Here is a 23,707-nt window from a genome sequence, read left to right as displayed (position 1 = left end):
TGCCACTGCACTCCAGCCTGGTGACAGAGTAAGACTCTGTCTAAAAAACAAACAAACAAGAAACAAAACAAACAAACAAAAAACAAAAAACCTAATGATGGGCCAGGAGGCACTGTGCTAAGTAAGGGCTTTCCTGGCATTTAGGCTGTGAGGTGGGTACTCTTGTTATTCCCACTTTACAGTTGAGAGAATGGAGGCTCCAAAAAGCCACGTCTCAAGGCCACGCTCCTCAGTTAGTAAGTGGTCCAATAGCGCAGGATAACTCATGTGTGCAAATTAAGGACTGCCAGACTTAAGAGTGTCAGGGAGAGAGAGGTCTTTCCTTCTCTCCTACTTTTTCATCACCCCCTTCTCTTCCCCCTCTGCTGAACGTTGCATCCCCATGGCCAAGATTGCACCCCCTCTTCTACAGACAACATCCAAGCTGCTGGGACCCGACCCAGCGCCACCTTGCGAGCCCAGCATTTCGAGGGGCAGGCTTCCAAACAGGGTAATAATCGTCCCATTAAAATTAATGTCCATGAAGTGAGCCGTTAAAAGCGTGCAGATTAAAAAGGGGGGGAGGGAATTGTTCAATTTAAATCCAAAGGGCTTTTTAAATAGACACTGTGTCTTCATTCTTGGAACGCTACACCCGGGCAATGGATCAGGTCCCCTCTGCAAAGACTAGGGGGGATTAAGGAGGTGAGTCCCAGGAGAATGGGAAGTGGTTCTGGCCAGAAGCAAAGGGAACCAAGGTCTATCCAGGGCCCACTGCGTGCCAGGTGCTTGGCACACATTTCTCTCATTTAATCTCTGCCCCAATCCTGGGATGGAGGTATTATTATTCCCAGATTACAGGGGGCAGTATAAAACCGTGGTTCAGAGCTTAGAGCCTGCGGCATACTGCCCTAGTTCAGATGCCGGTTTCATTCTTAGCTACTCTGTGAGCTAGGGCAAGAGGCCTTACCTACCTGTGCCTCAGCTTCCTCATCTTTGAAATATTATAGTAATTGCATGTAGAATTGTTGGGAGATTTACCTTTAGGGAGCAGAGGCAAGGGCGCCCAAAGCCTACAGGTGCCAGACATAGAAGGTGCGCAGTAAATCTTGGCCATTATGAAGCCTAGAATAATTGGAGCTGGGTGAGGGATAAGGCCACCAGAATCACACAGTGTTGTGGGCTCTGAGCCCTGACTTTGTTGTCATTTCACCATGCTGTGGGCCAAAAGAGACATTTCTCCTCCTGATCAATTCAGACCCAAACTAAGTTCACAGACTTGAAGAATCTTGGTTATACTCTGCGGTGGGAAGGGAAGAATGGAAGCTTCCTCAGCAGGTTCCAGTCTCCCAACTTGGGGCCATCTCTGGACTCATCCCCATCGTCTGAATCCCAAAGTTGTCTGAATCCCAGTCGATTTAAGATCGCAGGTTTCATTCTCCCCCACAGAATCCTGAGAGCCGCCCAGCCCATCTGAACCTTCACTGGCTGTGACAACTCCAGACGCTCCAGTCTGGAGGTGCACAGGAGTGGCTGTCGGATTGGAAAAACGGGAATGAAAGTCCCCTGCGCCCCTCCTCTCGCCGACCCCTTAGGGTCTCCACTGCGCATTAAATCGGGATCGTCGCTGAAAACTGTAAGCCCATCAGGAAAATAATGTTCACAAAGAAAGCAGACAAGAAGTTTCCCTTTAGAAAGCCCCTTGTGAGGGTCTTTGGGTGCGGGTGCTGGGCAGCAAGAATGCCTCCGCCCATCCAGCCTCCCACCACACCTACGCCAGGGTTTCTAGCCAGGCGCTGGGGGCATGTTAGGGTCAGGCTGAAAGCCTACAGGTGCCAAGTCAGACCTGAAACGAGGCAAGTTGGGTGTACTCCGGCCCTTCCATAAGATTTTGAATCCACCCACCTCCCCCAAACAAAACAACAGCCTCGGAATATTTTTGAATAATGCAGCCGAATTCAGCATCAGCTTCATCCAAAACGGCAAACAAGCCTTCTTCCCTCGCCAAATCGGAACTCGAGCTGAATTCAGGAAAAGGGGAAGGAGAACAACCTTCCCTCGCGCTCCTCGCCTCCGCGGGGGTCCCCCGAGACCCCCAAAGCCCGGGACCTCCGCTGCGGGGCGCCTTCTCGCGTCGCCCCGCGCCGCGCTCCCAGTCTCCCAAACCTCGCGCCCCCTCGCTGCCGGCGCCGCTAGGGTTAAAAGTTACCTCTCGGTTTCTTCTGCCTGCAGCCCCCCCCCCACCCCCGGGGGCCGGATGATGTAACCCCCCTCCCCGCCCCCCTCCACCATGTGACACTTTAATTAATAATAGCGCCGTCAGCACAACAAACGCACAACACAAGGAGAAACTTGGTGTCCAGGGGAGGCCCCCGGCGGCTGGAGCGCGGCGGCAGCGGGCGCAGAGGCCGGAGGGAGAGGAGGCGAGGGGCGGCCCGAGCGCGGGGCGGGAGCGAGGCCAGCGGTCATGTGCCCGTGCCCCCTGCACCGCGGCCGCGGCCCCCCGGCCGTGTGCGCCTGCAGCGCGGGTCGCCTGGGGCTGCGCTCGTCCGCCGCGCAGCTCACCGCCGCCCGGCTCAAGGCGCTAGGCGACGAGCTGCACCAGCGCACCATGTGGCGGCGCCGCGCGCGGAGCCGGAGGGCGCCGGCGCCCGGCGCGCTCCCCACCTACTGGCCCTGGCTGTGCGCGGCCGCGCAGGTGGCGGCGCTGGCGGCCTGGCTGCTCGGCAGGCGGAACTTGTAGGAACGCCGGGCTTCTTGGTGGGGCCGGAGCCGAGATCCAGCCGGAGCGAGCAACAGGTACGCGAGCGAGCGAGCGAGAGCCAGGGCGCGGCAGCTGGGCACTGGAGACGCTGGGCTGGCCCGGGAGCGGGAGAGTGGCAAGTTTGGCTTTCTTCTTTTCCCTTCTCCTTCTTCCTGCGTCCTCTTCTCTTGCAAGCATCTCTGCCCCTCCTCTTCTACCCAGTCCCCAGTGTTTCCTTCCAAGTGTCAGGTCTACCGTTTCTGCCCCCATCTCTCCGAGTCCTTAAGCGCATCTTGCTACTCACTTATAGCTCAGTGGCTTGCGGAGGACTTCAGCCTCCATAATCCCCACCAGCCCCACCAATAAACACACAATGCAAGTAAAAAGTGTGCTTACTATGAGAATGTGGTTGTAAGCCACGCCAAATACTTAAAATCTATCGCAGTTCCAAGAAAGGTCCCCGGTCCCCTTACAAGCAAGCCTCTTGCCGTTCCTGAGTCGCCACCGTCTCCATCACCCTTGCTCCCAACCTCTTCTCCCTAAGTGTCACTTCTCCAATCTCTGATCGCCATTCTCTGGCACCCCAAGTGCATCTCGAGACTTCCTCCCCGTCCAGGTTTCTGGCTGGCCCAATCTTTCTTCCCAAGCTCCGCGCATTTGCAATTTTCCTCTGCCCTGCCAACTTCGCTCCTTCTCAAGTGAGGTGTCCTGTTTAAGGAGTTTGGCTTCCTTCTCCCCAGACGGTTGTAGCTGCGATGGGAATGAGACGCCCTCGGGGTGGGCTGGAATAGGGGGCTTTCAGGGAAAACTCCAATGGGAAGCCTTAAGGAAGGAACATTTATTGAGCTCCTTTGGGGTGCTAGGCACTGTTTAGGGAGGTCATGTGTTGAGAACTTAGGACGGGAAGTGGGTATTGAGCGCCTAGTGTGGTTGGTATCAGTGGCAGTAAGGTACTAGGCTCTTGGGGTGGGGGAATCATTGTGCCCTAGCCGTGCGCCTGGCACTGCTAGGCGCTTTGAGGAAGCACACAGTGTCTTACTACTCTGGATCCTGGAGTAGCGAGGAGCGCTGCAGAGAATGAGGGAGAGAGAATCAGGCTGAGACCACCATAGATGGGTCTAGGGCCGGAAGGTGAAGATCGAAGGTGACATAGCCAGCTGTCCTTGGGTCCCCGCCGCCGAGCCCCACCGCGCGCCGCAGACACCCTGGGAAGTTGGAGCGGCGCCTGAAGGCGAGGCCCGAGCGTCTGCGCCCGCCGGGAAAGGCGGCAGCCGGAGCGTGGGGGGTGGCAGCGCCCAGGGAGCTGCGGGGGTGCGCGGGGTGTGAGCCGGGACCGCAGGCGACAGATGTCGCGTGGGCCTGCGCAGCCCGGGCGCTGGCGAAGAGAAGTGCGCGCTTCGGGGCGCTCTCCGCCCGGCTCCCGGGCGCCGGGGGTCCCATCCACTTCTCCCCGCCTTCTCCCTCTCCTGTTGGAGAGGCCAGGGGCTCCCGCGACTGAAAGGGGCCAGGCTGAGGCTGCCCAATCCCAGGGACAGGAAGAACATTTTGGATGGATCGCGGGGAGCAGAAAAAGGAAGTTGAGCGACAGACGCGAAGCCCAAAGCGCGGAATTTGGGAAGAGGCAGAAAAAAAGTGGGTGAAGAGGGAGAGAAAAAACAAGCGACGAGATGGGGAGGGACAAGAAGTTTGGGGAGGATAGAGAAAAAGAGAGACTGCGTGGAGAACAAGTTGCAAGACAATTGAAAAGTGAATGAGAGGGAAAGAGGAAGGGAGTAAAATCAAATAGAACTGTGGAGAGAGGGCTGGGACACGGCTTTCTCTGGTTCTGTCGTCCAGGAGATTGGAAAAGCTCTCCCCTCCAGGGACCAGGCATGCGGGATGTCGGGTGCCCCTCCCGAGAGGCCGAGGACTCCGGGCCGGAGCCTGACTGTGTGTTCCTGTTTGCCGGTGTGTGAGTGTCGGGGTGGGAACGCTCCCGGGGCCTGGAAGGAGAGGCTGCGGGCGGGGCGGGGCGGGCAGAGTGCGCTGCTCTGCGCCGGAGCGCAGGGGAGGAGTTGGGTAACGGGACTGCGCTGCAGGGGAGGGCGGCGGCCAGGAGTTTCGCTGTTTTGAGTCGGTGTTGAGGGGCAGCAGCAGGTTATTGTCTCTGTGGAGCTTATTTCTCCCGCCTCCCCTCGGCTTCTACCCCAGAGTTACTTCCATGCTGCGCCCTGACTCTGAGACACCCTCTTCCCACACCTCTGGGTTCTTCTCCTACCTGCCTTGTCCCGCCCGGGCGTCCCCTGCAGCCACACCCTCCAGGGTTCTGCAGCCCCTGACGCCCTGACCTCAGGATGCCCCGCACCGCTTCCCTCCAGCGCCGCCCCTCATACCCTCGGGACACCCGTAGAATTGCTCACCACCCGCCTTTCTGCACTCCCAGGCCGGGTTCCCCGAGCTCGGGCTCCCCGAGTTCTCTCCCTGCAGCCTACATCTGACCTCAGAATACCAGCCGCTCCGGCCTTTCTTGTGCTTTTGGTTTAATTTGGGGAAACCCATTTTTTCCCAGCTCTGGTAAGTTAAGTAAAAGGGAAGGAAAATTCACTGGAGGAAGACAGTTTGTTGCGTTCTATGCTGGATATGGGGTGCTCTCCACTTTCCCTATCCTAATAGGAGAATGTTCACAGCTGTACCTTAGGTGTTTGAGGGAGGCCTGTGCCAGCCATATAGAGTGGGAACTACCACTTTCAATTCCCGTAGGTTTTAAGGGTGTGCTCAGCTATATGCAGAATCAATATTTTCAACATACGGGCCAGGCAGGGTGGCTCACACCTGTAATTCCAGCACTTTGGGAGGCCAAGGCAGGTGGATCACCTGAGGTCAGGAGTTTGAGACCAGCATGGCCAACATGGTGAAACCCCATCTCTACTAAAAATACAAAAATTAGCTGGGCATGGTGGTGCACACCTGTAATCCCAGCTACTCGGGAGGCTGAGGCAGGAGAGTCGCTTGAATCCGGGAGGCGGAGGTTGCAGTCAGCCAAGAAGTCAGCCAAGAAGAGCCGAGATCACACCACTGCACTCCAGCCTGGGCGACAGAGCGAGACTCCATCTCAATAATAATTTAAAACATACATGTGTATATACACACATATATATATATCCAGCATACTTGTTTTGAGTCTCTACTGCAAGCCAGCAATACTTTTATCAGAAGTCATCCTTTAAAAAAAAATAAGAAACAGAAACAAAAACCCAAGACTCAGTTTTCCCATATGTAAAATGGGGACAATAATAGTACTTAATGCATAGGCACATTATTAAGGGGGTTAAATGAATTCATACACGGAAAGCTCTAGAACAGTGGATATACATGTGAGCCATCATGATTATTATTGTGCATTTACTATCACTTTCCCAAGGTAGTCAACATTTTACCATTATTATCGCTGGCCATTCCACACCACTCCTACCTGCCCTCCTGGGAAGTCAGTGCCAGAAGGGTCAGGAGAGAATAATGGTTAAGAGACTCTTAAGTGCCCAGCCATTTGCTGACAGCATGACCTTGAGAAAGAACCATTACCTCTGCACCTTTATCTGTAAACTGGAGCTGTATCCTTCCAGGGTTATTGGGAGAATGATAAGAGAACATTCGTTTAAAATGTCCAGTGCAGGCTGGGCCAGTGGTTCAGTCCTGTAATCCCAGCACTTTGGGAGGCCAAGGTGGGTGGATCACTTGAGTCCAGGAGTTCAAGACCAGCCTGGGCAACATAGTGAAACCTTGTCTGTACCAAAAAAAAAAAAAAAAAAAAAATTAGCTGGGCATGGTGGTGTGCACCTGTAGTCTCAGCTACTGGGGAGGCTGAGGTGGGAGGATCACTTGAGTCCCAGAGGCAGAGGTTGCAGTAAGCCGAGATCACACCATTGCACTCCAGCCTAGGCGACAGAGTGAGACTCTGTCTCAAAAAAGTCCAGTGCAGTGTCTGTCTCTTAACTTCACTCAACAGAGGATGTCATGAAATGGTCAGTGTCATTCCTTTTATTTCAAAGGGGAAGCCGAGGCAGAGAGCATCCACCTAAGTGATCCCCAGTGGAATTGGAGCTTCTGTCTTTGAGGGCACACAGCGCCCCCCCACCCCATCACTTGTAGGGGAAGAGGAGATAGGGGCAGTAAACAGACCGGGTTGGTGCACAGTGAATTCCTGCACAAGTGAAATTCCCTTTCTTCCAGAGCCCCAGGGGAGGCTCCTCTGAGGCTGGGGAGGCCTGGAGGAGGATGGGTATGATTTAACCAGTCAATACTCAAAGATACAGGAGAGAGGGAACAAAAGACGCTTTATGGTGAGCGCTGGCTGGCGGAGGCGTGGGAGCGAGGGAGGGAGAAGCGTGCCTGGGGAGGGGGCAGGGAGGGAGAGAGAATGGAGCAGAGGAATCTGCCTGGGAGTCGGGGCCAGGGCTGGTTAGAATCCTGCCTTGGGAACAGGGGAAGGGGAGAGAGGGGGACTCCGCAGGCCCATAAGGCGACGTGGTCAGTGGCAAGGAAGATAATGGGCCAGCGGGAGCCTGCTTTAATGAATTAATGACGGCCTGGCCCGCCAGCCAGACATGCTAACTGGTTCTTGGCAGGTACTTTGGGGATTAAGTGGTTAAACCTGGAGGCGCATCCCGCAGGCCTCCCTCCCAGCTCGCAGCACCCCTGCCAGAATTACTTTTAGAGCTTGAAAGCTTGGCCTTCTGCTTGGCGAGGGAGCCCGAGGAGGACAGCTGTTGGGGAGGAACCCCCCGGGAAGGGGCCAGATGTGCAGAACCAGGCAGCCTTCCTGCCACATGGTCCCTGTCTGGAGTCATCCGCTCGCCTAGTGAGAGGCCAGAGTACAAGTGACTGAGCTGTGGATGGGAAAGAGCCACACCCGGGGATAATTAAATATACCCCCAGATGTGGGCTGGCTGGATTTGGCAATCATAACTCTAGAGTTTTTGAAAAGTCAGCCTTTTAGACAGGCAGATAACGAGAGGTGGGGAGGGGGCTTCCGTTTCTTTGGTGGTCCTCACTAGTGTCCCTGTGATAGGATTTCACAGGAATAGAAAGCTAACCCACAGTGTGCCGAGTCCCTGGCAACTTGCTTGACACATAGTAGGTGTACAATAACTATGTGCTGTGTTACATAAATCAGAAACTATGCAACATCAGCCGGGTATGCTGGCTCACACCTGTAATCCCAGCACTTTGAGAGGCTGATGCGGGTGGATCACTTGAGGTCAGGAGTTCGAGACCTGCCTGGCCAATGTGGTGAAACCCTGTCTCCACTAAAAATACAAAAATTAGCCAGGCATGATGGTGTGTGCCTGTAGTCCCAGCTACTCAGGAGGCTGAGGCAGGAGAATTGCACGAACCCAGGAGGCGGAGGTTGCAGTGAGCCGAGATCGCACCACTGTACTCCAGCCTGGGCAACAGAATGAGTGAGACTCTGTCACACACACACACACAAAAATTAAAAAAAGAAACTATGCAACACAGTCACTATTGTTTCCCAAATTCAGGTTCTTCCACTTATACAACTGCTAATTATTGAGTACCTTCTGTGTACAGGGCACTGTGGATACAGGAAGGACCAAGACATAAGAGTTCCCTGCTTTCATGGAGCCCACATTTTAGTGGGAAGAGACGGACAATAAGTAAATGTTGTTCTTGTTACTACTTCTATGTAACAAATTACTCCAAAACTACTAAGTTTTGCTTCAAACAACTAGAGCCATCCCTCTGTCTCTGGGCGGGAGTGGTCCCAGGATCCCACCTTGGATCCCAAAATCCAAGGATGCCAAGTCCTTGATATAAAATGGTGTAGTGTTTGCATATAACCCACACACTGTGTGCTTTAAATCATCTTTAGATTACTTATAATACCCAATCCAATGTAAGTGCTATGTAACTAATTATACTGTATTGTTTTTATGTGTGTTTTTTATACTTGGTGTGTTATTTTTTAAATTTTTTCCAATAGTTTTGATCTGAGGTTGGCTGAATCCATGGATGTGGAACTCACCTATATGGAAGGCTAACATATTTGACCATGCTCACACATTCTGTGGGTTAGGAATTTGGTCAGGGCATAGTGGGGGTGACTTGTCTCTGCTCCAGGATGGCTGGGGACTGGAGTCATGGGTGGGGAGGCAACCTTATTTACATATCTGGCTGTTAATCCTTGGAGTCAGCTGGGGCTGTCAATTGGAGCAGCTATACTCAGCCTCTTCGTGTGACTTGGGTTTCCTCACAGCATGGCAGCTGGATTCTGACACAGTGACTGAGAGCTCCAAAAGCAAGTATGCCGGGGAACTAGGTGGAAGCTGCTTTGCTTTTTCTGTCCCAGCTTCCAAAGTCACTTTGGTCAGAAGCAAGTCACAAGCTGATGCAGATTCAAGGTGGGGCGGAATCAGACTCCACCTCATGGGGGAGTGGTGAGGTTCTGGAATAGCGTGTGGAATGGGAGATATTATAGTGGCCACCTTTGGATTATGCAATCTAACACAGAGATCATTTCACAAACTGCTCAGGGCTCTGAAGGTAATACCCAAAGGTAACACAATAGAGAGTGCCCCAGGGACTCCTCACCTGTGGTGATGAGGGAAGGCAGGCCACTTTGAAGAGGAACTAGGGGAACAGCCAGATGTGAATGACAGAAAGGAGCCAGCTATATGAAGATATGCGAGAAAGGGGTTTTGGGAAGAGAGAGAGCCAAGTCCAGTGGCCTGGAGGTAAGACTGCATGGTACATTTCAGGAAAGAAAAACAAGCAGTGTAGCTTGGTGCCAGGGCTGGGTGCCCAGGTGCAGGGATGCAGAGATGAATGAGTCCCAACCACAGCCCTCAGGTGACCCCAGACTCTTTCAGAGACAGGAGACCCAGGCTTTGCCCCTGCCCTCACCTCTTAGTAGAAGTAAACCAGTTCACCTCCTGCCAAGGTCTGAGAGGTCCTGATCCCTGAACCAACTCACTCATGCCCACTCCCCTCAGTGCCAGGGGAACATTGTGGACATCGAGTGGGTTTCCATCACCCTTAGAACTCTCACCATTCAGCTCAGCACTGGCTCCCCTCTCCTTTCCTGCCCTAAACTGGTGTCCCTGCTGCTGGGTGAGGGATTTCTGATTTAGCCCACATCAGTAAGATGCATCCTTTTATGACTGCTGGTTGGCCAGGCAAGAAGAAAGCTCCTTGCTCTTCCTGTGGGGAGGCAACTGGCTTATCCAAGATGGCTGCTTTCCACAGAGCTTTCCCACACTGAACCTTTGCTCCTTGGGCCAGAGACGTGGGCGGGGTGGAATTTAATTGCTCTGGGAAACTTGATATAATATTACTTTTTTTAAAAAATAGCTGGATGTGGTGGCTCATGCCTGTAATCCCAGCACTTGGGGAGGCTGAGGTGGGAAGACTGCTTGAGCCCAGGAACTTGAGACTAACCTGGGCAATATAGTGAGACCCCATCTCTACAAAAAATAAGAAATTAGTGAGGTATGGTGGTCCGCACCTGTGTTACCAACTACTCGGGAGGCTGAGGTAGGAGGATTGCTTGAGCCCAGGAGATTGAGGCTACAGTGAGCTGTAATCGTACCACTGTACTACAGGCTGGGCAAGAGAATGAGACCCTGTCTCAGAAAAATAAATAACTTTTTCTCGATGACAAAAAATATTACAAGTTCACTGGCAACTATTTGGAAAATGCTGAATAAAAGAAAATTGTAGTCAGGTGTGGTGGCATGTGCCTGTAGTCCCAGCTACTGGGGAGGCTGAGGCAGGATGATTGCTTGAGCCAGGACTTTGTGGCTGCAGTGAGCTATGATTGTGCCACTGCCCTCTGTCCTGGGTGACATAATGAGACCCTGTCTCAAAAAGAAAAGAAAAAAAAAAAAAGAAAATTGTAGTCTTGCCTCTGGAGAAAGGAAGTCCAGCTTTGAGCAGAAGGTCTGAGTAGCAGAAGATTGCAGTCCTTTCCCATGTAAAGACCAGACAGATTCTAAGCCTTTCTACCTTTCCATTGCATTAGATTTGACCCTTTAGTGAGGTGATTTTCTTTCTTTCTTTCTGCCATTTCTCTTTCCTTCTTTCTTTCTTCCTTTCTTTCTCTTTTTCTCTTTCTTTCCCTCCCTCCCTCCCTCCTTCCCTTCCCTTCCTTCCTTCCTTCCTTCCTTCCTTCCTTCCTTCCTTCCTTCCTTCCTTCCTTTCCTTCTTCCTGTCTCTCTCTGTCTCTGTCTCTGTCTCTCTCTCTCTTTGTTTTTTTGAGACAGGGTCTTACTCTGTCACCCAGGCTGGAGTGCAGTAGTAGGATCATAGCTCACTGCAGCCTCAACCTCCTGGGCTCAAGTGACTCTCCCACCTCAGCCTTCTGAGTAGCTGAGACTACAGGTGCACGCTACCACACCTGGCTAATTTTTGTATTTTTTTTAGAGACAGGGTTTTGCTATGTTGCCCAGGCTGGTCTTGAACTCCTGAGCTCAAGACCTCCTGCCTTGGTTTTCCAAAGTGTTGGGATTATAGGTGTGCACCACCATGCCTGGCTGGATAGGTACTTTAAGACTTGGAATCACTATAAATATATTATCTGTAACCTGACCTTTTCCATATATCACAGGCATTTGTTCAACCTTTTAATATTTTTCTATGAGACACTTCTTTTTTGTTTGTTTGTTTTTTTGTTTGTTTGTTTTGAGACAGAGTCTCACACTGTCACCTGGGCTGGAGTGCAATGGCGCAATCTCACTGCAACCTCCACCTCCCGGGTTCAAGAGATTCTCCTGCCTCAGCCTCCCGAGTAGCTGGGATTACAGGTGCCTGCCACCACACCTGGCTTAATTTTGTATTTTAGTAGAGATGGAGTTTCACTACATTGGCCATCCTGGTCTCGAACTTGGTCTCGAACTCCTGACCTTGTGATCCACCTGCCTTGGCCTCCCAAAGTGCTGAGATTACAGGCATGAGCCACCACACTTAGAAGTTGGTTAGTATTGCTTTATTTGCTTAGTCCATCATTTACATTCCCCATCCATCATTGTGAAGTCACATGAGCCCACGAGTTTGAAGCTGCAGTGAGCTACAATTACACCACTGTACTCCAACCTGGGCAGACAACAGAGTGAGACCCCCATCTCAAAGAAAAAAAAAAGAACTAATCAAAACAAATTTTTTTAATGCTCACAGGTGGGCGGATTGCTTGTAGCCAGGAGTTCGATACTAGCCTGGGCAACAAAGTGAGACTCAATCTTTACTAAAAAAAGAAAAAAGAAAAATTAGCCAAGCATGGTGGCTTGCATCTGTAGTCCTGCTACTCGGGAGGCTGAGATGGGAGGATCGCTTGAGCCCAGGGAGGTTGAGGCTGCAGTGAGCTGTGATCACGCCACCGTACTCCAACCTGGGTGACAGAGCAAGACCCTGTCTCAAAATAATAATAATAAATAATAATGATAATAAATTTTTTTTTTTTTTTGGCTGGGCACAGTGGCTCATGCCTATAATCCCAGCACTTTGGGAGGCTGAGGTGGGTGGATCATTTGAGGTCAGGAGTTCAAGACCAGCCTGACTAACATGGTGAAACCCATCTCTACTAAAAATAGAAACAAATTAGCCTGGTGTGGTGGCACATGCCTATAGTCCCAGTTACTCGGGAGGCTGAGGCAAGAGAATTGCTTGAATCTGGGAGGTGGAGGTTGCAGTGAGCCGAGATTGTGCCACTGAACTTCAGCCTGGGTGACAGAGAGAAACTCCGTCTAAAAAAAAATATTTTTAATGCTCTCAAATGGAACTTTGATATCAAAACATATTTAGTATTCTTTTGACTGGGTGTGGTGGCTCACACCTGTAATCTCAGCACTTTAGGGGGCCAAGGTGGGTAGAGCTCCTGAGATCAGGAGTTTAAGACCAGCCTGGCCAACATGGTGAAATCTCGCTTCTACTAAAACAAAACAAAACAAAACAAAACAAAGCAAAACAAAAACAAAAATTAGCTGGGCGTGGTGGCACATGCCTGTAATCCCAGCTACTTGGGAGGCTGAGGCATGAGAATCGCTTCAACCCAGGAGGCAGAGGTTGCAGTGAGCCGAGATCATGCTATTGCACTCCAGCTTGAGCGACAGAGCGAGACTGTCTCAAATACAAACAAACAAAAAACATAGTTAGCATTCTTGTATTATAAAGGCGGTCTAGAGCATAAAATCAAGATCTGGAAACACTGCCGTTGGCTCCCATGTCTCATTCATGTCATTGCCTTTATTTATTTATTTGAGACAGGGTCTCTCTCTTGCCCAGGCTGGGGTGCAGTGGCACAATCAGGGCTCACTGAAGCCTCGACCTGTACTCAAGTGATCCTCCCACCTTTGCCTTTCCAGTAGCTGAGGCTACTGGGGTGTGCCACTAATTTTTTACTTTTTTTTAGAGATGGGGTCTCGCTATGTTGCCCAGTCTGGCCTGGAACTCCTGGGCTCAAGCAGTCTTTCTGCCTTGGCCTTCCAAAGTGCTGACATTCCAAGTGTGAGCCACTGCGCCCAGCCCATGTCACTGGCCTTTATATGTCAGGTGTCTGTTGGCTTTTGAGCTGGCTGTGACTGGTCTCAGCTGAATCCCTGTTGCCTTGCTGTGGACTGTTCTTCATGAGCCACACCTCTAGCCAGTGTGGGAGCGTGGATGATGCCTAGCGTGCCTGTCTCCACTTCAGGGAAAGGTTCCAAGTCTCAGTAATGTCACTAATCTGGAAAGCTTCTCTGTCTGCCTGGCTGTACCTATCATCCTGGGGGCAGGAATCATGTTCATCTAATATTCTTGGAGCTAGCACATGGTACTTAATAAATCCTGTAAAAATGCTAACACACTGATGCTGGAGAAACTAAGACAAAGTGGCTTGCATGGGTGGAGAGGGAGGTCTTCCAGGAGTGGGGATGTGTCTGAGTTACTGGAATGGATTCAAGAAGAGGTACCATTTTCTGGGTTTTTTTGTGTGTGTGTTTTTTAGATGGAGTCTCGCTCTGTTGCCCAGGCTGGAGCGCAGTGGCACGATCTTGGCTCACTGCAACCCCTGCCTCCCGGGTTCAAGCAATTCTTCTGCCTCAGCCTCCCTAGTAGCTGGGATTACAAGGTGCCTGCCACCATGCCCAGCTAATTTTTGTATTTTTAGTAGAGAAGGGGTTTCACCATGTTGGCCAGTTTGGTGCTCTAACTCCTGACCTCAAGTGATCCAGATATGCCTGCCTTGGCCTCCCAGAGTGCTGGGATTACAGGTGTGAGCCACTACGCCCAGCCAAGGTACCATTTTTCAAAGATAGCTCAGACTTAGAATATTTGAGACTGTTGGCAGACCAAAAAGCCTAAAGCTTGATTCAGAAAATTTAACTCTGGTAACTGTTTATCTTCCTCACCAATACTTTATGCTGAGGGAGGGAAGCTTCATGGAAAGGGACATGAATTTTGGAGTCATGCCGACTTTCACATCACTTTCTCCATTTCCCATTTGCCAGTTGTGTGACCTTAGGCTGATCCCATTACCTTCTGAGCCCTGGTTTCCTCATCTGTAAACTGGGAAGAATAATAGCATCTGCACTGGAGGAGCACTATGTATAAAGCAGCTGGCACAGATTCAGACCCCTCTACATGTGAGTGGCTGGGAGAACCACTTCTCTTTTATCTCCGTAATGAGCTCCTAGCATGAAGGAGGCATGCTATAATCTACTCCAGTGCAGTACAAGGCGTGTCACTGGTGTTCAGAAAATGGTGAATGACAGCCTATGATATGTGTTGTTCTTATTTGGTGTAAAATTGAGTCCACAGGCTGGGTGCGGTGGCTCACACCTGTAATCCCAGCACTTTGGGGGACCGAGGTGGGTAGAGCACTTGAGGTCAGGAGTTCAAGACCAGCCTGGCCAACATGGCAAAATCCCACCTCTATTTAAAAAAAAAAAAATACAAAAATTAGCCAGGCATTGTGGCACACACCTGTAGTCCCATTTATTCGGGAGGCTGAGGTGGGAGGATCGCTTGAGCCCAGGAGGTCAAGTCTGCAGTGAGCTATGATTGTGCCACTGTACTCCAGCCTGGACAACAGGCTGTTTTTAAAAACCCTGTCTTTAAAAAAAAAGAAAGAAAAAGAAGTTTAGTCCATGGGCCCATCTTTGTGGTATGGGTGGGAGGTCTCAGAACTTTCTGAGCCTTTTGCTTAAGGCAGTTGCTATCTGCTTTAATCCTGCCTTCCCCAGTCTGGGACTCACCAAGGGCCTACTTAGGCCACTCTGACAGGGCTGGGAGAACCACTAGATCAGGGCTTCCCAGCCCGGGCAACACTGGCCTTCAGGTCCCAGAAAGTTGCAAACCGCCATGCCTATTTTGCCTATTACTGTATCCCAGCACCCGGGCATGGTGACATTCACTAACTGGTAAATGAATGAATGTATGAATGAATGAATGTAGGGGAGGCCTCAGGAAATTTGTGAACACCCAGTAATCAAGCTAATAACTGGCTGATTTCATCCTCCTCTTCTACTTTCCCCTACTTGGGACAGAAAACATAGTTTGGATGCAATTCTCAAAAGATCTGTGAGCCAAAAGGGTCTGTGTTCTGGAAACATAGCCAGAGCCAGCCAGGACATTAGAGACATCTAACCCATCTCCGTCATTGTACAGATGGAGAACCTGGGGCCCAGAGATAGCTGCTGAGGGTTAAGATGAGGCGAGCTTAAATGCCAGGGGATAGTAGGAGTGTCTGAGTATCTCAGGCAGGGTGAAAATGGGTGGTCTCCTAGCTGAATTTGGCTTGCGGTTGAGTTCTGTTTGACCTGTGTGGTTTTCCCCCAACACTTAAAAGTCAGGCATTTTAGCCAGGCTTGGTGGCATGTACCTGTAGTGCCCATTACTCAGGAAGCTGGGGCAAGAGGATCACTTGAGCCCAGCAGTTTGAGACCAGCCTGGGCAACAAAGTGAGACCCCATAAAAAAAAAAAAATCAGTCATTTTCAGGTAGAAGTCTATATTTCCAATTTTTCTTGAAAAATGAAAAGATCTAACAATGTATTCTAACACGTGTATTCCCATGTGGCAGAAACAGGCTGGAGATGAATGTCAGAAACCCCTTTAGAAAGCACAAAAACACTCCAATGTCCCCAGCCCCTCCTGGGTACCTTTACTGGCTCCAGTGCATTTCAGTTCGTGACCCCTGATTTCAGGGAGCCCCCTATGCTCTTCCCTTGATGCATAGACACCCACACGCGCATCCTATTTTAAATACATGAGCTCATACTGTTCATGCTGTTTTGTAACCTGCTTTTTCCTCACTAAAAATAGGTGGTTGAGATCTTCCCATGTCAACACGCAAAGGTTTTCCTCATCCTTTTTAATGGCTGCATGATGTTCTGTTGCTTGGATGAACCAGGATTTCCTTATATGGTCACTTCCTTGGGAACATTTGCATTGTTTCCTGTTTTCTGGTAGGGTAAACAAGGTTGTTAGGAACTTTTTTTGTTGTTTTAGAAACAGGGTCTTTCTGTGTCACCCAGGCTGACATGCAGTGGCATGATCATAGCCCACTGTAACTTCAAACTCCTGAGCTTATGTGATCTTCCTACCTCAGCCTCCTGAGTAGCTGGGACTACAGACGTGCACACTTGGCTAATTAAATTTTTTTGTGGCTGGGTGCAATGGCTCATGCCTGTAATCCTAGCACTTTGGGAGGCCAAGGCGGGTGGATCACCTGAGGTCAGGAGTTCGAGACCAGCCTGGCCAACATGGTGAAACCCCATCTCTACTAAAAATACAAAAAGTTAGTGGGGGCGTGGTGATGCATGCCTGTAATTGACTGAGGCAGGAGAATAGCTTGAACCAGGGAGGCGGAGGTTGCAGTGAGCCAAGATTGCACCAATTTACTCCAGCCTGGGCAATAATTGCGAAACTCCATCTCAAAAAAAAAAAATTTGTGTGTGTGCAGATGGAGTCTCATTATGTGGCCCAGGCTGGTCTGGAACTCCTGGGCTCAAGTGATCCTCCCAGTTTGGCCTCCCAAAGTGCTGGGATTACAGGTGTGAGCCACCGCGCGCGGCAGGGGACATTCATATTTGGACACCTTTGCAAACAAAAAGTGAAGTTCCTGAAAGTGAAATTGTTAGGTCAAAGAATGTGCATAGTATAACATGTGGGACATGGGACATGGGCAACATTGTCTTATTGGCCACAGTTTGCTTTAAGAAGGCTCTGTATTTTTTGTTTGTTTGTTTCGGTGTTGATTCTGTGCTGAGCTGAGCTACTTCCCAACTCTCACTGCTTACCCTTCTGAAAGTCAAGTGAGTTGGGCTTCCAAGGCCCACCTGCCATAAGTTCCTAGTGGGTAGGAGCTCAGGTCTCTCTTCATAGACTTTAGGTAATCACTATCTAGTAGCTGATAGCATTGATAACTGTTCACTGACAGAAGAGGGCTGGGCCAAGGAGAGCAAATACTTCTTCCAGAGGCTGCCAAATGGCCTCTTCCTTCCTCACACATCACAACCTAGCTGTCTTTTCAGCTTCCTTTCCACAGTCTCCTGTTCACCCAGCTTCCTACTTGGCCGACATGAACTATACAGATAGAGATTTAAGGGATAACATGGACCAGAGCAATCTTCTTTTCAAGAGGATTCTGCATGGAGAGCTTCTCCTCCAAGTCTTCTTTTTTTTTTTTGAGACAGGGTCTTCCTATATTGCCCAGGCTGGTCTTGAACTCCCGGGCTCAGGCAATCCTCCTGCCTCAGCCATGTGAGTAGCAGGGATTAGGGACACATGCCACCATGCCCAGCCCTTCCTTCAAGTCTTAGGGACTAGGATAATTGGTACCATTAAAACTCCTTGGTCAAAATCAACCTGCTGAAACCAAAGACGGAAGATCCGAGAAACTGCTTTTTTTTTGGGGGGGGTGGGGGGTGGGTTGGAGTCTTGATCTCTCTCCCAGGCTGGAGTGCAGTTTTGCCATCTCAGTTCACTGCAACCTCTGCCTCCCGGGTTTAAGTGATTCTCCTGTCTCAGCCTCCTGACCAGCTGGGATTACAGGTGTGCGCCACCGCACCTGGCTAATTTTTGTATTTTTAGTAGAGATGGGGTTTCACCATGTTGGCCAGGCTGGTCTCAAACTCCTGACCGCAAGTGATCCACCTGCCTCAGCCACCCAAAGTGCTAGGATTACAGGCTTGAGCCACCACACCCAGCCTGTCATCTTTATTCATTTGTCACTTATTTACTCTCACTCAATAGATAATGAATTGAGCACCTAGTATACGCTGGGCACTGTGCTGGGCTCTGGGAACATAATGGTAGGAAAAGAACAAAAAAGAGACATGGCATCTACAAATGCCCAGAAAATACTCTGGGAGGCTACACAACCAGCTGGTAATACCAGCTGCCTCTGAGAAAGGGAGTGGGGCTTAAGGGTTGGGTTGAAGGGGCTTTCCTTTTATTTTTATATTCTTCTCCACTGTTTGAATTTGTAACTTATCACTTGTGCAAATAGCAAGGGCAAAAAAGGTATTTTTAAAATTTTATTTATTTACTTATTGAGACAGGATCTAGCTCTGTTGCCCAGGATGGAGTGCAGAGGCATGATCTCAGGTCACTGCAACCTCCACTTCCTGGTTTCTAGAGATTCTCATGCCTCAGCCTCCTTAGTAGCTGGGATTACAGGTGTGCACCACCACACCTGGCTAATTTTTGTATGTTTAGTAGAGATGAGGTTTTGCCATGTTGCCCAGGCTGGTCTTGAACTTCTGGCCTCCTTGGCCTCCCAAAGTGCTGGAATTACAGGCAAGAGCCACCACACCCGGCCAAGGTATTTTTTTTTAATTAAAAATTGGGGCCTCTTAGGAGGGAATCCAAGAGTCCTAATTCTTTGCTGACATCAGAAAAAGGGCATAAGCCTCTTGCCCCATCTAATGCTGCAGTGGGGTTCACGGTTTTCAGCTTTCACCTTCCGTACCCAAAGCAGCACATCACTGCAGCCCAGGGAGGCAGGACCTTGCAGGTTCAAGTTCTCCCTCTCTGCCCGCCTCCCCCCTCACATGGTGGATGAAAAATGGAAACAGAGACATTTTTTCAAAGGTATTTCATGAATCACTTCAGCCACGAATTTTGGCTGTGAGTTAGCATCTGAGAAAATTCTTTATGAGCCAAGTTTAAGGGAACACATCCCAAGGGTGGGGCAGTGGCTCACAGGGGTTGATGGACTTGATGTTTTAAAAATAGTTTTAAATTGCACGATTACTACTTGCTGCTCGGAAAAAAAAGAAAGAAAAAAAGAAAAGAAACCCTATATATATAAAATATAACCCACGGCAGCCTCAAACCCCTGGGCTTATGCAATCCTCTCTCCTCAGCCTCCTGAAGTGCTGGGATTACAGGCGTGAGCCATAGCACCTGGCCTCAATTCCTACAACTTTCTGATACAGTTCCCTGCTCATCATGCTTCCCTGTTTGCGCCATGCTTATCACTGTCCTTGGTCTTGTTTAGCCCCTTCCCCCACCTAAGCCACGCTTCCTTTTTCCAAATATGGAAAAGATATGTGTGTGTCCCTGATCAAATCCCAGGTCCGCTCCGAAGCTTCCCTGGTGATTGTAAACCCATTCTGAGTTCTAGGCTATTGGTTCACCTCCAGATATTGGTTATTTACAGTACTGGCCTCTGGCATGGCATATCCTTCCAGTAAGCCTGGAGGCAAATTTAAAGCAGGCACCTGGCCTTGTCTGGTGCAGATACCATGCTTAGCACGACATTCACGCACTCAATAGCATAGTAGTTACTTAATGAGCGTTCCTGTCTCTCCTTCCATCCCACCCGTGCTTAAGGCAGCATAATTATTTTAGGCTAATGCTGCAGGGTTACACTGACTTTCATTCTGTAGGTTTATGGCTAGACACCAACAGAGATGTTTAGGGGTTACAAAAGCTGGTTTCATAAACTAAATTTAGAATGTATTTATCAATTGAGTTGATCGATGACTAATTCCATATTCCATGAAAATATATGGTGGCTACATAACAATGCAGAGTTCCTACTGTGTTTGTGCCCTCGTGAGATAGAAGGGGAATTGGCCTGGCGTGGTGGCTCACACCTGTAATCCTAGCACTTTGGGAGGCCAATGCAGGAGGATTGATTGAGGCCAGGAGTTTGAGACCAGCCTAGGCAACATAGAAAGACCCTGTCTCTAAAAGAAAAAAATAAAAATAATAAATTAGCCAGATGTGGTGGTGCATGTCTATAGTCCCAGCTAGAGGCTGAGGTGGGAGGATCGCTTGAGCTCAGAAGGTCGAGGGTGCAGTGAGCTATGATGGCACCACTGCACTCCTGCCTGGGTGGCAGAGTGAGACCCAGTTTCTTTAAAAAAAAAAAAAAAAAAAAAGCAAAAGGTTTGAAGTCACTGATTTGGATCCTTGTGACTGTCAGCTGACACAGACTATGGGGTCCATGTGTTTATGACTCATATCTTTCATGCAGTCAGATGTATCCATTAGGGCCCGAGTAAGAGGCAGAAAGTGTTTCCAAACTCAGTAATCAGAGGAGAATTTAGGAAAGCTTCAACAGCAAAGGTGTGGGCAGGGTTTGGGGAACCAGCGAGAGCGAATGCAGTACCCCAGGCTTGGCCATAGAGGGGAGCTATTCCCACCCTGGCCTGAAGGTGCCAGGGTAAGGAATGGGACCTGGAGTCCCCAGGAGGGTGTCACTGTACCAGAGTCCAGACAGTGGCTGTGGCCAACCTCTGATCAGTGGGAGGGGAGCTGGGGAACAAACACCTGATCTTACTTTCCCATTAGTGCCTCCTGTTGGCCAAACCCAGAAGGAAGCCAGAAGTCAAGGGTACCAGCTGGTACAGTTCATACAAGTCAACATCTCAGACTTTTTCAAACCCAGAAGCCATAAAGTGATCTCCCTTCCACTTTCTCTCCTATATCACTTGGTGTGTATTACCCACATGTTCGTTCTTATGCCACCTGCTTCAGAATAACGGGTGATATGTTCTTAACTCCCCCACTAACTTATAGCCACGAAATCTGTCCTTTTAAGTCTGGGCACGGTGGCTCATGCCTGTAATCACAGTACTTTGGGAGGCTGAGGTGGGTGGATCACTTGAAGTCAGGAGTTCAAGACCAGTCTGGCCAACGTGGCAAAACTCAATCTCTACTAAAAATACAAAAATTAGCCGGGCGTGATGGCATGCACCTGTAGTCTCAGCTACTTGGGAGGCTGAAGCAGGAGAGTCGCTTGAACCCAGGAGGCAGAGGTTGCAGTGAGCTGAGATCGTACCACTGCACTCCAGCCTGGGCAACAGAACGAGACCTTGTCTCAAAAACAAACAAACAAACAAAAAACCCTACCTTTTTAAGGTGTACAAGTCAATGATGAGGAATATATATAGAATTTTGCAGCCATCTTCACAGTCAACTTTGGAATATTTTCATTTCCCTGAAAGAAACCCCATGCCCATGAGCGTCACTCCCCAATTCCTCCTATCTGCCCCAGCCCTAGGCAACCACCATTCTCCTTTCTGTCTCAGAAGATCTGCCTATTGGGGACATTTCATATAAATGGAATCACACAAAATGTGTCCTTTTGTGTCTGGCTTCTTTGACTTAGCATGATGCCTTCAAGGTTCATCCATCCTCACGTATCAATACTTCATTCCTTTTCGATGGCTGACTAATAGTCCATTGTATAGAGAGACCACATTTTGTTTATTCATCAGTTGATGGACATTTGGGTTGTTTCCATATTTTGCTATTATGGATAATTCTGCCATGAGCATTTGTGCACACATTTTGTGCATTCTGTGGTGGATGCTCCTGGGTATGGGCTGTTTTTTCTGCCCTGCCTAGGATGCCTCATTTTCTCATCCTGGTTAGTTTCCTAGCACTCTTCAATAGTCAGCAGGGGCCTGCCACTCTCTCTGAGGAGTCTGCTTTGTCTCCCTTACGAGCTGCCTCCCCTGGGCTCCCATAGATCACGTTTCCCCAGATTGCATATGCTCTTTACATGGGACTGCCATTATCCATTTCTTCCCATCTCCCCGTTGGTTCTGAGCCCCTCAAGGGCAAGAATTATGTCATTGAACCTGTAGCCCCTAGTATGGCACTTGGCATACTTGGGAATAAGTCAATGGATGAGTGAATGAACAAACAAACAAAAGAGAACAGAGACTGCCCTACAACTCTGTCTTGAATCTGGGTCTATGAAATGAATCGAGGAAGGTCCTGTTCTGAATTTGGAGAAGCAAAAAGTTCATGTGTCTCTAGATTCTTCTTTTTAAAAAAATCTCTGAAGATGCCTATGTAAATACCTAGGTCTAAAAGCAGAGAGGGGAGTGTGTGTGCACGCACAAATGTCTATTTGGGGAAGGCTGCTACATAGACAGAGATTCTGGTAAGGGGAAGAGTGCCAAGACTAGCTTTTGAGGCATCTTTCCTCCAAAACCAGAGCTTTGCATCCAGTAGCTCTCCCCTCCCCCCTCCCCTTCCCGACATCCGGGGCTGAGCGTGCAGAGGCCCACTGCACTGCACTGACGTCACCCCCAGCGGCTGTCTGCACTGACCAAAATACCAATCTTCATTTCTGCAGGTTGGTGAAAACCCTGTGTCCTTGGAGAAAGCTGGTTCCCGTTTTCCAGAGGGGGAGCCCAGAGCTTGAAAGGCCACGGTTGGCACTTCGAGAAGGAAGTGGAGAGTAAAGACAGCACCTGGAGCGATCGTAGAAACACAGAATGGGACTGGGGAAGCCCTTTGGAAATCCAGCTGCAGAAACAGACACCCCAATGCTATTTACATACAGCTCTATATATATAAAAAAAAGAAAATATGAATATTACGTATCAGTGCATGCCTTGTTGAGGACGTGGTTGCCTTCCTTTTCTGCACCTTGCGATGTGAACTTTGATATTCTGTAATGTCTGGGGCGCCAGAAGAGAGATGCCTGCTGTGTACTTAGAAACTATTTGCAAAGACTGGTGGGAATTAGCCCCAGCATCGGCCAACTGCCTGGGGATAGATGCTGGTGGAATAAGAGGTAACAGTGCAAAAGGCATGATAGAAAAAAAAAAGTGAGGACTTGGGGCCAATTGTGTAGGGGCAGTCTGGGATGCCTCCATTTCTTGACTCGTCCTAGCCTCTCCCTCTATACTTACCTAGGTCGATCGCTAGATCCCACTGTCACGTCAGGAGAAATGGGGTTTTTGTGTCTCTGGTGCTTCACTTAAAATTTTGCTGGTGCTAAGTGCGTTCCTGCTGGTGCTGCTGTGGTATTCTGTTGACAGACTTGAAAGGCCAGGGGACAAGAGAGATTTCTATTTTGCTGTTTCAGATTCTTTTTTTTTTTTTTTAAGGGACAAGTTGCAAAAGTGCCACTTGAGAGTCTCTTCTCTTTTTCTACGTGAGGACGAATATCCAGAGGTGGTTTGGAGCAAACCTTGGGGTCAAGGAGGGAGGATGGCATTGAGAGGCTTGCCGGTTATGAGGCAGAAAGCTGACCTCATGCATGACTTGGTTGCTATCTTCCCCCACCCCCACAAAAGTGTCCTCGGAGTTCAGCCCACAGCCTCCTCCACTCCCCAAGGGGATTTCAGGGTTTAGGTTTTATGGATTAAAGAGCCAAGAAATGGCTACATTCTGGTCAAAGATGATTTATAACCAGGGGATGTTGGGGGAGGGAGCAGGCCATTTAAATGAAATGCACCAGCATCTCACTGATTGACAGAGGTCTGATTTTTTTCTCCCCAAGGATAAGCTACTATTTTTAGAAGTTTCTAGAAGGGCTAAAAAAAGATGTGTGCTGGACGGAGACTTGGCTGCAAAGACTCTTCAGGGAGCAGTGATTATTTTTTGCTTTCATTTTTGAAAAATCCAACATAAGCAGGTATTCTTCCTCTGTGCAGGATACCACACACTGCCATTTTCAAAGCCGAAGTGGTGAGGTGTCAGGCTGCAGATTCGGATGGTCATTCTCCAAGGCTGGATTTGCAGGTCACCACCCGGCACCTAT

The 23,707-nt window shown here is 49.6% G+C and overlaps 2 protein-coding genes across 5 annotated transcripts in view; one reads left to right on the top strand and one right to left on the bottom strand.

The window, feature by feature from the left end:
• The first annotated feature begins 2,446 nt into the window (after positions 1-2,446).
• Positions 2,447-22,703, top strand: HRK (harakiri, BCL2 interacting protein). The gene is made up of 2 exons (XM_012509879.2): positions 2,447-2,778; positions 22,292-22,703. The coding sequence occupies exon 1, from the start codon at positions 2,447-2,449 to the stop codon at positions 2,720-2,722; it is 276 nt and encodes a 91-aa protein (XP_012365333.1). The 3' UTR covers positions 2,723-2,778; positions 22,292-22,703.
• RNFT2 (ring finger protein, transmembrane 2) overlaps positions 22,299-23,707 on the bottom strand; it is a 122,107-nt gene continuing 120,698 nt past the window's right edge. For all 4 annotated transcript variants that reach the window (XM_030821463.1, XM_030821467.1, XM_030821464.1 and 1 more), the window contains one exon: positions 22,299-23,703. In XM_030821463.1, the coding sequence (XP_030677323.1) occupies positions 23,554-23,703 (150 nt within the window). In that variant the 3' untranslated portion in view covers positions 22,299-23,553. The remainder of the gene's footprint in view (positions 23,704-23,707) is intronic.

This window comes from Nomascus leucogenys, chromosome 10 (genome assembly GCF_006542625.1).
Source record: "Nomascus leucogenys isolate Asia chromosome 10, Asia_NLE_v1, whole genome shotgun sequence".
Lineage (NCBI taxonomy): Eukaryota > Metazoa > Chordata > Mammalia > Primates > Hylobatidae > Nomascus > Nomascus leucogenys.
Note: the sequence above shows the minus strand (reverse complement) of the source record. Positions and strands in the feature narration are given on the sequence as shown.

Excerpts from the sequence above, each read along its gene's own strand:
- HRK (XM_012509879.2), top strand. The coding sequence starts at position 2,447 with ATGTGCCCGTGCCCCCTGCACCGCGGCCGCGGCCCCCCGGCCGTGTGC.